General features: G+C 60.2%; 7 protein-coding genes across 7 annotated transcripts; 4 read left to right on the plus strand and 3 right to left on the minus strand.

Moving 5' to 3' along the window:
• Nucleotides 1-1,221: 1,221 nt before the first annotated feature.
• PAN0_001c0636 (glycoside hydrolase family 5 protein) lies at nt 1,222-2,694 on the plus strand (the record flags this gene model as incomplete). Its single annotated transcript, XM_014804251.1, has 2 exons — nt 1,222-1,473; nt 1,552-2,694. The coding sequence occupies 2 exons, from the start codon at nt 1,222-1,224 to the stop codon at nt 2,692-2,694; spliced, it is 1,395 nt and encodes a 464-aa protein (XP_014659737.1).
• Nucleotides 2,695-5,796: 3,102 nt separating this feature from the next.
• On the minus strand, nt 5,797-7,009 carry PAN0_001d0637 (syf2 splicing factor family protein; the record flags this gene model as incomplete). The annotated part of the gene is made up of 2 exons (XM_014804252.1): nt 5,797-6,002; nt 6,136-7,009. The coding sequence occupies 2 exons, from the start codon at nt 7,007-7,009 to the stop codon at nt 5,797-5,799; spliced, it is 1,080 nt and encodes a 359-aa protein (XP_014659738.1).
• A 250-nt stretch (nt 7,010-7,259) lies between these two features.
• PAN0_001c0638 (uncharacterized protein) lies at nt 7,260-8,804 on the plus strand (the record flags this gene model as incomplete). Its single annotated transcript, XM_014804253.1, has 1 exon — nt 7,260-8,804. The coding sequence occupies one exon, from the start codon at nt 7,260-7,262 to the stop codon at nt 8,802-8,804; it is 1,545 nt and encodes a 514-aa protein (XP_014659739.1).
• Nucleotides 8,805-8,903: 99 nt separating this feature from the next.
• On the minus strand, nt 8,904-10,810 carry PAN0_001d0639 (MGC78980 protein; the record flags this gene model as incomplete). The annotated part of the gene is made up of 4 exons (XM_014804254.1): nt 8,904-10,091; nt 10,160-10,295; nt 10,450-10,466; nt 10,607-10,810. 4 exons carry the CDS (start codon nt 10,808-10,810, stop codon nt 8,904-8,906), a joined length of 1,545 nt encoding a protein of 514 aa, XP_014659740.1.
• Nucleotides 10,811-11,161: 351 nt separating this feature from the next.
• On the plus strand, nt 11,162-12,343 carry PAN0_001c0640 (formyltetrahydrofolate deformylase; the record flags this gene model as incomplete). The annotated part of the gene is made up of 1 exon (XM_014804255.1): nt 11,162-12,343. One exon carries the CDS (start codon nt 11,162-11,164, stop codon nt 12,341-12,343), a length of 1,182 nt encoding a protein of 393 aa, XP_014659741.1.
• Nucleotides 12,344-12,660: 317 nt separating this feature from the next.
• PAN0_001c0641 (FAD/NAD(P)-binding domain-containing protein) lies at nt 12,661-14,307 on the plus strand (the record flags this gene model as incomplete). Its single annotated transcript, XM_014804256.1, has 1 exon — nt 12,661-14,307. One exon carries the CDS (start codon nt 12,661-12,663, stop codon nt 14,305-14,307), a length of 1,647 nt encoding a protein of 548 aa, XP_014659742.1.
• Nucleotides 14,308-14,400: 93 nt separating this feature from the next.
• PAN0_001d0642 (uncharacterized protein) lies at nt 14,401-15,537 on the minus strand (the record flags this gene model as incomplete). Its single annotated transcript, XM_014804257.1, has 1 exon — nt 14,401-15,537. The coding sequence occupies one exon, from the start codon at nt 15,535-15,537 to the stop codon at nt 14,401-14,403; it is 1,137 nt and encodes a 378-aa protein (XP_014659743.1).
• Between the last annotated feature and the right edge of the window lie 407 nt (nt 15,538-15,944).

Consider the following 15,944-nt stretch of genomic DNA (forward strand, 5'->3'; position numbering starts at 1 on the left):
GGTGGTCATGCCATGCCACAACCCGCTTGGCTCGCTAGTCTGTGAGTGCGTGCATGAGCTCAAGCGAGGGCGGGGCGTAGGGAATATTTTTATATCGAGAAAAAAAAAGTGTTTGTCTCGTGTAAAAATTGGCCGTGACGGGGAGACCGACGCGTTGGTGATGGGCCGATGAGGTGCAGCTGTTGGGTTGCGCCGAGGAGCCGCCGTCGAGTTGGGCTCTAGTGCCGTCTGCTGTCATCCACTCTGCGCGGCGCCACCTCGGCACTCTTCAACACGCCGCCGTCGTCGCGCTCTGCTGCTGGTTTTGGCGTTGCCCGTGTCATCGGTCAGGTCACTTTGAGCCTCTTCATCACCGGCCACAGCCAAGCCTGGCCGGCCAAGCCCCAACGCCATCGCTTCATGTAGACGTTGTTATATTGCGTTGGCTTAAAGCGTTGCCTCGGCAACCGTTCCTCCTCGCCAGTGTCGGTGCCTGTCTGTGCAGCCTGTAACTTTAGCCTGTGCATCATATGCAACTCCTGCCACTCCGCTTACCGTAGCATCCGCCCTCGCTCTTGCCACCTTTGGCTCTCCTTGAGCTACACAAATGAGTCCAGATTCACACGGCAACTGAGCAAGCTCGCCGAGACACACACACTGTGCGCTTTGCCGTGCGGTCCCTGCATTACTCGACGTCGAGGTGCTGCCTTCGCCGTGCGTCTCGACACCGTCTGCACGTATCGGAGCTTGTAGGCGTCGCATCGCTTCGCCCCGCTCTCCACCCTTGCTCCTGCCAACCTGACGCTCGGCTCGAGTCTTTAGCCGTGCCCTCCCCCGCCAAGCTCGCCCTAACCTCCTTTCCACCATCCCCACTTCGCTTCCACTCCCCACTAGCACGCAGTCCGTCCACGCCAACCAGGTTTGCCGGCACACCTGTTCTTCTTTCTCCCTTCTCCCGCGTCTAGCCTCGCCCTGTTTCTCCGCTCGCCCCGAACCCCTGCTGCTGCAGCAAAAGCTGACTGCTCGGCTCGTCTGCTGGTCAGACAACCTGCCTACCTCTCTGCTCTTCATACCCTTGCTCATATAAACACGAGCTCTCTGGTCAGCGCTCTCGTACCTTGGCCCCCCCCAAAGATCAACAAAAGCCTTCATCACGATCCCGCTGGTCCGGCGACTTCGTCCCAATCGTCCGTCTCTTCAATCTCGGCCCTGCTAGCAAGGCCTCCGTCAGCTGGTGCAAACATGATGCTCCACTTTTCCCTTCTCCCGACCATCCTCTCCGCCCTCGCCCTCGTGTCGCAGCGGGCTGCGGCTGCACCCTCGCCCATTGGCGCCTTTGCACCCTACGGTAACGACACACGCCCCGTCGTCCGTGCAAATGAAGCGGGTGTGCTTCAAGATTCCCTCCTCGACGAACGCGGACAGCTCCTCGAGAACCCCCGCATCGTCCTCCAAGAACGTCAAAACCCAGGCTTTGCCTATGGAAGCCAAAAGGTAGGCCACAATCCCAATTGACTCGACACGGTTCGTGAATGCTAACACGCACTCCTCCTTGCATCTGCGTCGCAACAGGTGCGCGGTGTCAACATCGGCGGCTGGCTCGTATCAGAGCCGTGGATCACCCCCAGTCTCTACGACAACACTGGCGACTCTCGCGTGATCGACGAGTGGACGTTTGGTCAGTACGCAAGCAACGCCTACGGCCGTCTCTCGCGCCACTGGTCCACCTTCTACACCGAAGCCGACTTTGCTGCCATCGCCGGCGCCGGTCTCAACCACGTTCGCATCCCCATCGGCTACTGGGCCTTTGACACCTCGGCTGGCGAGCCCTACGTGCGCTACAACCAGGCCGACTATCTCGAACGCGCCGTCCAATGGTCGCGCAAGTACGGCCTCAAGGTCATCATCGACCTCCACGGCGCACCCGGCTCGCAGAACGGCTTTGACAACTCTGGCCGCAAGGGCGCCGTTCAGTGGCCCAACTCGCAGAGCAACGCCGACCGCGCCATCCGCGTCATCTCGACCATCGCTGCGCGATTTGCAAAGTACGGCGGCACCGTCACCTCGATCGAGCTGCTCAACGAGCCCGCCGGCTTTGTCGGCGGCAACATCATGCCTTTCACAAAGAACTACTACAATGCCGGCTACTCGGCCGCGCGCGCCAAGTTTGGCAATGCTGCCATCATGATCCACGACGGCTTCATGGGTCTCGACTACTGGAGGGGCTTCCAGCAGCCTCCGCAGTACCAGCAGGTGCTCCTCGACACGCACATTTACTCTGTATTCTCGCCCGACCAGGTGGCCATGTCCGAAGACGCACGACTCAACAACTACTGCAGCCAAGCCAACGGCCTCGCCTCGTCCAACGGCAACCTCTGGACCATTGTGGGCGAATGGACCGCCGCCCCCACCGACTGTGCCAAGTACCTCAACGGTCGCGGCGTTGGCGCCCGCTACGACGGCACCTTCGGCCAGGGCAGCTACTACGTCGGCAACTGCGCCGACAAGACCGGCGACGGCTCCAACTTCTCCGCTGCCTACAAGGCCTCGCTACAGCGTCTGTTCGAGACCCAGATCTCGGTGTACGAGCGCGCCTCCGGATGGGTGTTCTGGACCTGGAAGACCGAAAGCGCCGCAGACTGGGACTACCAGCGCGGCCTCAAGGGCGGCTGGATCACGTACAACCTCAACTCAAGACCCAACGCCCGCTGCTGAGTGATTCGCTCGGGTTTCGAAGGGCGCAAAAGGGACGCCGCCACCATATCCATGTACATCGAACACACTCTGCCGATAATGAATCAACCATGAATCTCTTGACCTGTGTCTGTGTTTGAGCCGCCAATGCGGATGGATGTATTGGCGAAGTGCAGTCGATGTCTAAACGGCGACACGCCAAGACAGCCATGTACATCTCACACACTCTGCAATGCCCGTGCTGGATCAAGCATCGTTCCTCTTGTTCCAAGTCTGTATGTGAGCAGCCAATCCGGATCGTTGCAGCGAGGTCGATGTTTTGCAGCACACCATCACTCCTCATTTATACGTCGACCGACTGGACTTTGCCGGTCTACAACAGCAGCGTGCGCGGTTCTTCGCTCCTTGCTTGTATACGAAGCCACTCTGCAATGCCCATAATGAAACAAAGCGAACATTTCCACAAAACATGCCTGACGCCAGCGGTCAAGCTGAAATTGTGTGTTGTCGCAGAGCGAGGCTTCGACTGCGACATCCCACCATTCCTATGTGCATCTCACACCCAGGGTTTTTGAACTGCGGCCATGATGCCAAGCCGGCTCCGTGTCTGTATGTGAGCAGCCAATCCGGATCGGTGTTTCGGCGAAGTGCGATCAATGTTTTGACTGCAACATATCGTCGCTACCAACACCCGGCTGCTGAGTTGGTCGCTCGCGTCTGTTGGTGGGGTTCCGGCTCGAGCAGGCCGGTACCTGCATACACCACACGCCCACTTACGCCACGCGCGCGCACTGGAGGCGCGCGTATACACCTCCGCCCACTCAGGGGTACAACGCACACACCTCCTCCTCACTAGCTCACTCACTTCGACCATTTCGCTCGCACACACACTGTAGATAGAACTACCATCAATTACAATCGTTCCGTACCATCTCTGCCTGTCGTCCGCTCCGCCAGCGCCCTGCATCAACAGGCATCGCACTAGCACCAACAGCGTCCCTGTCGTAGCTAAACAAAAGCAACTCCGCCACCATACCCTCGTACTTCCCATGCACTATGCAATGTTGGTAATGAATCAAGCGTGCACATTCCCACAGCGTGCCTGGTAGGGAGCGGCCAAGCTGAAATCGTCTGTCATTGCAGTGCGAGGCTTCAACTGCAGTGCACCATCTTGTTCTTCACAGCGTGGGTCTGCTTGCGCGCTGCCAAGCTGAATCCATCTGCTGTTTATCGTCGCAGTGAGGTCGTGCGACATAACGTCGCTACTTGTTGACTCTGTGCCTGTGCTGCGAGATGTGCCCGGCCGTGCTTCTCAGCGACAGCAGCGTGCGCACAACACACCTGTGCACGATCTTTCCCTGCTTGCTTGCGACAGCAGCATACATATCGGCACATTGCATGCCTACAAGCGAGCAGTCAAGTTGCGCCTGTCGTCGAAATGAGGTTAGGCTTCGACGGCGATCCACCACAACCCACATGTGCATCTCACACACTCTGCAATGCCCAAAGTGAACAATGCATGAATCCCTTGCCCCGTGTCTGCTAGTGAGCAGCCAGTGCGGATGTTTGTATTGTCGCAACGCGGTCGTCGCATCTCGACTATAACGCGCCTGCGCTGTGGTGGAGTGCTTACGATGACCGCCTGGCAGCGCAGACTCCCGCACAGTGCGTGTCGATATGCGAGAAGTTGTGCTGAACTCGTCGATTGTCCCGCTGAGGTCGATGCTTCAACTGCGACACATCACGACACCCATGTATGTCTCACACACCGGCTCATTGATATTGACATAGGGCCACTCTTCCATGACGGTAATGAATCAAGCATGCACATCTTCAGTGCGCGGGTCTGTATGGGAGCGGTCGAACTGTGTCTGTTGTCGCAGCGCGAAGCTTCGACTGCGGCATACCGTCACTTTTCGTTCATTTTACGCTCGACTGGACCTGCTTGCCTCCAACAGCAGCGTGCACGCTTCTTTCACTCGGGCTGTGTACGAGGCCAATCTGCAATGTCGATATGGACCATGCATCGTTCCTTTGCCCCTTGTCTACATGCGAGAAGCCAATCCGGATGGATGTATCGTCGCAGTACGGTTAAGGCTTCGACTGCGACACACCACAATCCCCACGCACATCTCACACACTCTGCGATGCCCGTGCTGGATCAAGCATCGTTCCTCTTGTTCCGAGTCTGTATGGGAGCAGCCAATCCGGATCGTCGCAGCGAGGTCGATGTTTTGCAGCACACCATCACTCCTCGTTTATACGTCGACCGACTGGACTTTGCCGGTCTACAACAGCAGCGTGCGCGGTTCTTCGCTCCTTGCTTGTATACGAAGCCACTCTGCAATGCCCATAATGAAACAAAGCGAACATTTCCACAAAACATGCCTGACGCCAGCGGTCAAGCTGAAATTGTGTGTTGTCGCAGAGCGAGGCTTCGACTGCGACATCCCACCATTCCTATGTGCATCTCACACCCAGGGTTTTTGAACTGCGGCCATGATGCCAAGCCGGCTCCGTGTCTGTATGTGAGCAGCCAGCGACCCAGCAACCGCTGCTACGTCTGCCGCTCGGGTTCCGACACGTCACTGCGGAAAAGGCACACCGGCAGAAAATCCTCATACTTCTTATCCACTCTGCAATGCCAGTGATGAATCAAGCATCTTTCCTCTCGCTTCGTGTCTGTTTGTCAACAGCCAATGCGGATGGGCCGTCGCAGTGCATCTGCGCTGTGTACAGTACATGCGAGCAAGCAGTCGAGCTGAATTCGTCTATCACTTCTTGCCGCAGTGCGGTCGTCGCTGCTTGTTCATCACCCATCTGCGTCATGATTGGCACCCACGTCGATCGCCTGAACCTGCTTGCCTGCGATCGACAGCACGCACATCCGCTCAGCGCACACCTGTATGCAAGCGGTCGATTGGTCTCTCTTCGCAGTGCAGCAGGAGCTTCCACTACGACACACCGCCACTACTCGTCGAAGCTTGTGTGTATCAAGTGCCTGATCGGGCGTGCTTGGCTGGCTCAGTCAGTAGCACGCACATCTCCACGATGCGTGCCTGTACGCGAGCAGTGGTGGCGAATAAGATCTGTTGTTACATTGCACTTCCTCTGCTAACTCGTTCACTGCGGCTCTGCGCTGTGGTGCGCCTTGACCTGCTTGCCACCAATGACGGCGTGCACGTCGGCACAGCGCGCGCCAGGTACCGAGCACGCCCAGTTGGAACGCACCTGCGGTCGTGATGCGATCTTGACTCGCACAGAAAGCGAGTCGCCAGCGTGCAAGCAGTATGCCAGCGTGTATCCGTGTCGAGTTAGTCGTTGCGCCGCTTGAAGTCGACCATGCGCCCGCGCAGCCGTGCGATCATAGCGCGGTACCTCTCTCGACTGTTCCGACACAAAACACTCGCAAAAAAATCAGCCGCGGCTTCCAGCACATCGATACTGCAGTGCGAAACTTACGATTCTCCCTGATCTCCTGCGTCTGCTTGTCGTAGAAGCGCTTGAGCTTCTTGTTAAAGTGCTTGTTGTCGTCGTTGATGTAGTTGACCTGGTCGTCGTCCGCATCCTGTCTCCTCCTGCTCCTATTCTGAATCAGCTCTCGCTCCTTGTTCAGATGCGAAACGACCCTATCCAGCGCATCGTCCGTCGGCCTATGATCGCCATAGTAAATCTCGTCCCCTCCAACCACCTTTGCTTTACCGGTTGCCTTTCGTGCGGTCTGGTCCGCATCGCGCTGCTGCTTGTACGCCGCCACATCCGGTTTGAGCGACCTCAGCTGGCGCTGGTACGCCTTTTCGGCCGCATCGCCAAAGTCCGCCTGGCCTTGATCGATGCGCTTCTGCTTTTGCTCCTGCTTGGCATCCCAGCGCTCCGAGTCTTCGAGCGAGTACTGCATGTTCCGATGCCGCTCCACGTCCTCTCCTGATTCGCGAAGGTCTCGCTCCTCCAGCACCTTTTCCGCCTTTTGTAGCTTGCGTGATGCAGACGGACCGCGCATCTCGGCAGCTACCGCACGCGCGCGCGATTGCTCGGAGAGAATGTCGCGTCGGTTGGCTTTGGTCGACGCTGCCATCCGCGCACGCAGCGCCGTCAAGCGCGCCTGTCGATCCGCCATGGACACCTTTGCTTCATCTTCTTCAGCCTGTGGAGAGGGCGCGGATTCGGCGATGAGCGGCTGGTGACGGGCAGCTCGTGCTTTGCTCTTGCCTTTGCTCGTGGGTGTAGATGCGTCGTTGCTTGGGCCTGCGGATGGTTCTGAAGGCGAGGCTGGCGCGGCGGGCTCGGGCTCGGGCGACTCCGCCTTTACGGCTGCTCGAGTGCGGCGAGGCGGCATGGTCGTGAGTATGTAGAGAGTGGGTGACTGATCGTGGTGGGAAAAGGCGGATGTTCCGACGGTCGAATGGTGGCTTCATCTGCTCCACATCACTTGGCGGCACTTCCGAGCCCCAAAATTATTCTCGCGCAGAGCAGAGCGTGGGTTGCTCAGCCGCCCCACCTGCTTGGACCCTGAGCAGCGCGCGATCCATCTTTACGCTCTTCGCCCTCGACCACCAGCACTGCGACCGGAACTGCGCTGGCCGTATATGTCCACCATGTCGCAGCCGGACATCTCGGCGTCTCTCGCCGATACTCAGCCTTCCAAGGCCAAGCAGGCGGCCAACGCACAAAAGGCGGCCGACAACCGCGCGCGCGCGCAGCAGAATCGAGAACGAGCAGCCAACAACCGCAACCCAAAAGCGTCTGCGTTCGATCAAGATGCAAAAGCTGCGCCCGCACCTGCATCAGCTCAGCCGTCCAAGAGACCCGCCAGAAGGGATGCTGCCAAGCCCGCGGCGACGCGACAGGGCAAGGCGTCGACGCACTTCAAAAGCAAGGTGGTCATCCGACGGCTGCCGCCCAATCTGCCCGAGGCGGTGTTCTGGAAAGCCGTCTCGCCGTGGATCCGTGATGCTGCCGACTGTCAACCACCTACATCCTCATCCACCACCAGCGTATCCGGCGAAGCGTCCGCTTCCACATCTTCTGCGCCTACCCTCACGCCGACTGTAGACTTCAAGCAGTTCATCCCGGGCAAGCTCAAGACGGACGCGAGCAAGCAGAACAAGCACGCGCGCGCGTACGTGCGCTTCCTCGATGCACACGCCCTCGTCCTCTTCCACAAGCACTTTGACGGCCATATCTTTCGCGACAGCAAAGCGCGCGAGACGGTGGCGATGGTCGAGTTTGCACCGTACCAAAAGGTAGTCCCCGCGCGCGGGCGACGCAGCAAGCCCGACCCCAAGCAAGGCACCATCGAGGCGGACGGCGACTATCTCGCGTTCGTCGAGCGCCTGTCCAACGTCGGTGACGATGCAAAGAGGGCAGAGGGCGACCTGCTTGCGTCGACGTACGACCCCAGAGAGCGCGCACGGGAGCGCGAGGCCGCAGCGGCGGCGGGCAAGTCGACGCCACTGCTCGAGCATCTGCGCGCCGTCAAGCAGGCCAAGCTCGAATCCGCTGCACTCGCCAAAAAGGCCAAAAAGGCCGAGAGGGCCGCTGCTAAAGCGGCTGCCAGGAATGCGGACGGAGCAGCAGCAGCGACGGCAATGCAGCCCGCCGAGCCGGCCATTAAGAAGGCCAAGAAGGGCAAGAGGCATCGGACAAAGGAAAAGCTCGCTGCGGTCGATGCTGCGCACGTAGGTGGCGGCAAGGAGATCGAGGCAGGCGGCCAGGAACCGCCCAAGCGCGAAAAGAAGAGCCGACAGCGCAAGGGCAAGCGCCGAGCCGACGGCGTCGATGCCAATGCCGCCAACACAGACGCTGCGCCAAAGGCCACTAACAAGCCCGAGAGCGCCAAGAAGCAGAGCAACCCAACCAAGGACGCCCCCAACGCTGCGGAGGCAACACCGGCCAGGAACCCCAAGCAAGCTGGCGGACGACCGGCCAAGAAGAAGTCCGACGCCAAAGCTCCGGCCGCCGAGAACAGTGCTGATGCTGGCGTTGCTGAGGGCGACGGTTCGACGCGCAAAAAACCTCCCCGTCGCAAGGGTGGCGCCAAAACATCCACCAAGCCGCCAACTGCATCCACCGCAACTGCGCCTGCTTCCCAGCCCAAGCTGCAAATTCTCAAGCGCGAGCCTGCACCCTGAACCCCCTGCAATGCGCACACTCCCACTTGCGCATGCTCAACAGTGACTACGAATGCATTTCGAACGAACAGTCGCGAAAAGGCGGGTGGGGTATGTGTGCTAGGAGCGAAGATTGATGGCCTGGAGGCGTTCAAAGTGGTCGCGTGCCAGTTGGACGTTGAGCTTGATGCTTGCCATCTGGATCGAAGGATCGCGCACCAGCAGCATGATGTACGTGTTGGAGGTCAGGCTGTCGATGTACGCGCTAAAGTTCGGAGCTTTGAGTTCGACCGCCTGAAACTCGCACTGGCTCGATTTGGCAGGTAGCTTCTGACACGACAGCTTGAAGTTTTTGATGAGCTCCGACACCTTTTCGAATCGCTCTGGATCCAACCCTGCGGCTCTTGTACCAAAAGCCACCGTTTCGGAATGAGCAGCAGGGTGGGTGGACGATGTGATAAAGCCCGAGCCGAGCGGTGTTGATGCCACCCTACCCTGCGTATCCCTAAACCCTTCGAGGCCCTCTTCATCTTCGTCGTAGATGTATCGACCACCGGAAGAGGGTTGGATCGAGTCCTTGTTGAACGACGACGACAGGGGTGCGGCGGAGCTGGATGCGGTTTTGGCGATGACCAGAAACGTGGTTCGTTCAAACACCACCACCTCGCTCGCCGAGCACGTATCCGCCAGCTGCTGCAGATGACGCTCCAACACGCCCAGTGCCGGAATCTGCGTCTGCACAATCCGACTCCACGCGCGATACAAGCTCTCGTCCCAAATACTCGTGGCAAAACAATGCACCCGGAACCCATCCGCTGCCGCCCTGGCATTCGCAGCCGCCTGTGCAACCTCCCTACTCTTCCTCCTGAGCTCCTTGACACGACTCGAATACACCGCCGCACGCCTACTCTTATCGACCAAGTCCATCTTGTGCAGCAGACAGAACACCTGCGCATCGGGCGAGTACTGATAGAGCGCCGAGATGCAGTCCTTGTAGTAGCGCAGATCGCGCTCCCATTCCTCGATCCCCTCCTCACCTCCCTCGGCACCGACGAGGTCAAAGACATAGATCAGCACGCCCACGGTAGAGAACACCTGCGAGCGCTGCTTGTCCAGATACGAGTCCATGTACGACTGCTGTCCTCCGCAGTCCCACAGGTTGAGCACCAGGTTGCCGAGGAAGCGCACGTGCGAATGCTCCACATCCAACGTCGAGCCCAGCCGCCGTGTGTCTGCAGCCCGGTAGGACGAAAAGATGAGCGAACGCATGCTCGTCTTGCCGCAGCCCGATTGGCCCATCAGCAGCACCTGGAAGCAAATCGCAGCATTGTCAGTCGATCATCATTGGTTCCTTGGGATGGCCGGGGATCACGCACCTTGCGCTTCATGGTGGCAGTACGCGTGGCTGGAGCCAGACTTCTGCAGGAACGGTATTGCTGGTGTCGTTTGCGAAAGGTGTTGGGGTATCGAGACGAGGTAGCGGTGGTGGGGCCGTGCTTTTGCCAGGCGGGACTTTCGGCGCATGTGGAGCAAAACGTCCGTCCGAACCCTGTTGCTTACTCAGCGTGACAAAGCATTCTCATCGACTCGAGCTGACTGCATCACTCGGCGCTTGCAAAACACGGAACGAGCGGGGCTTCTAGCCGCCTTGGGCGTCGCGACCTACTCCCATGGCGCTTCGGTCTGCATCACGGAACAGCTGCCGGGAAAGCATGTCTGGTTGGAGCTGAGCAGGTGAGACGACGGGAAGGCCGGGGACACGGGCAGATCGGCCGGTCAGCCCGAACCCGCGGCGAATTTTCTGACACTCTCCTCTGCCTCACGCCCAGCGAGCTGATCAACGAGCTCTGGCCGAGAGGGATGCTCATGGGCAAAGCTGAGCCTGCAAGTGGCACCCTCTCGGTGGTTCCGATCGGAGAGCACGGCAAGTAGGCCGGACACGCCTGGCCTTGTGACTCGGCGCAGCCAAACAGCCATCTGGTTGGTTCGGAGCGATGGGCAGCTAGGCTCTGGTGAGAAGCATGCATGATCAGATTCAAATGATCAACTGATCAATCTAATCTCGCCGCTTCTCCGACTCGACTTGGCGTCTGGGCAGCAGCGGGGCGCGCTCCGAAGTCACAGTGCAGTCAGTCGCCTCGTGCTTGGGCCGCGGGAAAATCCAGGCGAAAAAGGAAGAAATGCCCTTTTTTTTGGCCAGGAGGAGGAGGAGGCGCATTCCAACTCTCACCCACTGCTCGGAGGAGCCGACCAGCTTGTCTTTGCTCCCATCACATCCAAAGCTCTCTCATCTCTGCGACCTCTCCCACGCTGGCCTGACTCTTCCTCTCAACAGGATCCGTCGACCTTTTTTGCTCCTTGTTATTCGGGCGCATTCGATGTTCAACCTCGTCGGATCGAAGCTCGCTTCATCTGCTCTCGCATCGGCCAGGACCACGCTCTTCGTCCCCACCAGCTTCAACTCGCTCCGTCTCGCACGCCAGTCGTTCGCATCTTCTCCAGTCTCCATCTCGACCCGCGGCCTGCGCTCGCTCGCCGATCTCGAAACCATGACGACACCTCAGCAGACCGCCGGCGCTGCTGCCGGCTCGCACTCGATCCTCCCCTCCAAGATCCGACCCAAGCAGCCTGCTTCGGCACTCCCGCCTCCCTCGATCATCCTCACGCTCTCGGGACCCGATGGACCCGGCATCGTCCACCGCATCTCGGGCTTCCTCGCGCGGCGAAACATGAACATCATGGACTCGGCGCAGTTCGGCGACCCCACGACGGGCACCTTCTTCATGCGCGTGCACGCATCGGAGCCCGAGCCAGAGAACGGCTCGCACCCGGACCCCAAGGCATCCGACTACGCGCAGAACCGCCAGGCGTTCCTCGCCAAGGTCAAGGCCGAGTTCGAGGAGGAGTTCGCCACCGCCGCCGAGGTGTCGGTCAAGATCTTTGGCGCCGAGGAGAAGCCGCGCACGCTCATCATGGTCTCCAAGATCGGCCACTGCCTCAACGACCTCCTCTTCCGCCTCTCGAACAACACGCTCCCCATCACCGTGCCGCTCATCATCTCCAACCACGCCGACTACGAGCCGCTCGCCCGCGCCAACGGCATCCCCTTCTACCACCTCCCCATCAACGCCGCCGAGGGAAAGACAAAGCAGTGGCAGGAGGCTGAGATGGTCAAGCTCGCAAAGCAGTACGACATCGACATGATCGTGCTCGCCCGCTACATGCAGATCCTCAGCCCGCAGCTGTGCAGCCTGTTCAGCGGACGCATCATCAACATCCACCACTCCTTCCTCCCCAGCTTCAAGGGCGCCAAGCCGTACCACCAGGCGTTTGAGCGCGGCGTCAAGCTCATCGGTGCTACGGCGCACTTTGTCACGGCTGATCTCGACGAGGGCCCCATCATCGAGCAGGCCGTCGAGCGTGTTGACCACGCCATGACGCCAGCGGACCTCGTCCAGGCCGGCTCGGATGTCGAGGCGCGCGTGCTCGCCAGGGCGGTCAAGTGGACCGCCGAGAGGAGGGTCTTGCTCAACGGCGCCAAGACGGTCGTCTTCAACTAAGCCGCCGTTGTATTTAGCAGTACGCTTTGAATGCACTCGTCGTGTCGTTCAAGTGATGTCTTGGTCAATGAGTGTGAGGATGGGGCTTGAAAGTGCATACCAGAGTGAGCCTCATTTCGGCGTGGGAGTGGTGCCGCTGCATCGCGTGCGATATTCGGCATCGAGCTGTCGGCCTCCACCTCGGCTGGGGTCGAGTTCTCTCTGACGTGATCACACCAATCTTCCGAGGCCACGCCTCTCTCTCCTCCACCACACTTGCAGGATACCTTCAACCGGACGGTGTACGAGGACTTTTCCGCGGGAGGGCACTGGGTTGTATGGCTTGCTTTGGCATGATGCGACGGGTTGCCATCATCGGAGGCGGGCCAGCAGGGCTGTCGATGGCGGATCAACTTGCGGCCATCAACGCACGCACCCGCGCTTTTTCGGTGACATTGTTCGAGCGCCGCACGGGGTTCGGAGGAGTATGGACGTACGATGCGGATCCGGGCAATTGCGATGTGCGATTTGACCGTCACGGTCGGGCACATGCTTTGTGGGGTGGACGTAAAGACGGCGATGATGCAGGGCGATTCTGCCCCCCGGGGCCGATGTACGATGGTCTGCGCACCAACTTGCCGTGCGACATTATGACCTACCGTTCCCACCCCTACCCGCCACAAACACCGCTATTTCCATCCCGCCAAATGGTGGAGAAGTACATTGTCGATTTCGCCAACACGCTCGAGCCCATCGACACTCGGCTCGCTACCGCCGTGCAATCGGTCCGCCGTGTTTCGCACGATCCAACTGCAGCAGCCAAAAGCATCGGTGCAGAGAGCAAGTGGGCGGTTCGATCCATCGACACCACCACCGGGGTCGAAAGGGAAGAAGAGTTCGATTGCGTGGTTTTGGCGAGTGGGAGGTGCAATACCCCGAGCATACCGTTCGTGAAAGGGCTGTGGGATTTCCAAGGCACCGTGATGCACTCGGCATGGTGGCGATCCCCCGTTCCCTTCGCAGGGCGTACAGTGTTGGTGGTGGGCAACTCGTCTTCCGGCTCAGACATCGCGCGCGAGCTAGCAGGATACATCCTCCGAACCCTCCCCGAAGGCGACACTGCAACTCGCGACTACATCGCCCGGTGCGACCGCGATCCACCACGCATTCTGCACTCGTATGAAAAATTCGACTCTCCACCGCCACTGGACTACGACCCTCGCAGCACTGATTCTCCCGACTGGACGAAACGCATCACCGTCGTCCCACGGATCGACCATATTGAAAAAATGCAGGGTGGGGGGAGTAGGATCGTGTTCGAGGGTGGAGAGATACACGATCATGTCGACACGATCATCTTTGGCACCGGCTACGCGTACGACTTTCCCTACCTCGACCAGGAAGCCGCACCATTCGATACACACCCGCTCATCCCTCAGCCTCCTTCAACACCACCGCAGCAGGTGGGAGGGGAGATGTACGAACCGCCATTTCGGACGAGCTCCAAGCTGACGAATCTCGACGACTGGAGCCTGTTCTACGCTGCGGACGCTTCGATATGCGTGCTGGGCGCACCGATCCGTATCGTACCCATGCCGCTCACACATGTCCAGGCGCGTATCGTCGCCGCTGCCTGGTCCGGCCACATCGATCCACACCCCCACTCGGCACTTCCCAGTCTAGACCCCAGCATCCCTTCGACCGATCCGGAGAGGTGGACGTCAAGATCACCCGCACCCAAGCAGGGTGCGAACTCAACCACCGACTTGGGATATCCCTCCGACACGGCGTATCAAAACGCCCTACTCGCCCTCCTGCCAAAACACCTCGCCTTTCAAGGCGATGATGAGGAAACCCAGGTTCCCGAGACACGAAGCAACGAACCTGTGCTGGCCAAAAGCGAGGGCTGGTCCACCATGCCCACGTTCCGAAACCAGCGTCGACAGGATACCAAACGCCTCCGTCGTCTCCTCCTCGGCTACTAGACACCCAACCACACTCGTCGCGACAAAGCGATAATACCAATGACAATAATACTAGTGATACAGGCGGACAAAAGCAGATGCGAGCAAGGTGGATCAGAAGGCGGGGGTGGTGTCGAGCGAGCTGCGCCGCGACGATTGCGGGGTGAAGAGCTCGGCGGCTTCGAGACCCGTGCGGCGCACCCTGCGTTTGGCACGCAGCATCTTGAAGCGCAGGCTGAGTGCGAGCGACTGCGCCGACCTGCGCAGTGCGTGCGTGCCCGAAGGCGCATGTGGCTGTGAGCTTGGAATGACGAATCCCAACCCTGCGACGCCCTCGTCCTCCCCACGCGGGGCGGCCGCCTCGTCAAGCGCGTACTCGGACTCGGCGGTGGGGGACGAGACCACCTCGCCGGACACGAGGCGGGGCAGTGGAGCTCGGGTGGTCTTCTTGCGCAGCGAGCGCGACTTTTTGCTGCGCGCCACAAGGCCGGCGGGGAAGTAGCCCGGCGCGGTGGGGTCGGTCCATGTTGCCGCCGCGGCCGTTCCTGGCGTGACGGGCGCGAGCTGTCGAGCGGAGAGCGCGAGCGGGGTGAGCGGATCCTTCTCCTCGCCACCGGACCAGGAGGGCGAGTCGAATACGCCCGAGGCGCGCGCGGGGGCCGAGTCCGTCAGCCGATAGTTACCAAACGCCGACGGCGATGCCGGCAGCGGCGCGAGCCTAAGCGGGCTGTGCGCGCCGTCGAACGAGTCGACCGCACCGGACGACTGGCGCTTGGCGAGCAGCGACGAGTGCGTGCGCGAGTCGTTGGAGAAGCGCGACGTCGCCGCGGTCGAGGTGCTCGCCGTGGTGTGCGCGGGCGACAGCGGCGAGGGTGGAATGCTGCGCGTCGAGAGCGACGACTGCGAGCCGCTCGCCAGACGCGCATCCGACGAGCTCTTGCGTCGCCGCTGCTCGTTCTCGCCCCACCAGCTAGAGGGCGAGTACGGCTCGTAGACGTCCAGGTCCGACGACCCGCACAGCGAGGCGTGGCCTTGCTCGGCCATGGCGAGCTGGCGCATCTGGCGGTCGAGGTCCACAATGCCCGTGAAACCGTCGCTCCAGTCGTCCATCTGCGAGCTCGCCAGCGATGTGGAGCGGTCCCGCGACGAGATGCTGTGGTTGCGCGACGATGCGCTCGAGTCCGAGAGCTCGCCGGTCTGCGCCGATCCACGGCGTCGGCCGAGCGCCTTGGACGCAAAGATCGATGTCATGTTTGCGGTTGCAGAGTCAAGTGAGTGTGGTAGAGGAGGGTGCGATGGATTTCGATGGTGCTGTGACGCCAACGGAGATGGTGCTTGCGTAGCCAAGGAGGAGATGGAGCAAGAGGCTTGGACGAACCGACCAGGGGTCTTATAGCCTGGACTGAACGGTTGGGAAAAGCAGTGGTGCACGTCGTACCACCGAGCAAACCTCGACGAGACGACAGCAATGATGTGCACAAGCAATCTTGGCAAGCAGCTCCAGGAGATGGCTGTGCAGCAGCGTTCTTATCGGCGTCGTCAGAATGCCGAGACCTCTTGCGAGCGATGGCGAGACGGGACGGAGTCGGAGACCGGGTCGGAGGCCGAGTCGTATGAGGCTGTTGGCGGCAGCTGCGCCCACGCAGACGCAGGGACGA

This window comes from Moesziomyces antarcticus (genome assembly GCF_000747765.1).
Source record: "Moesziomyces antarcticus DNA, scaffold: scaffold_v10001, strain JCM 10317, whole genome shotgun sequence".
In the NCBI taxonomy this organism is placed as follows: Eukaryota; Fungi; Basidiomycota; class Ustilaginomycetes; order Ustilaginales; family Ustilaginaceae; genus Moesziomyces; species Moesziomyces antarcticus.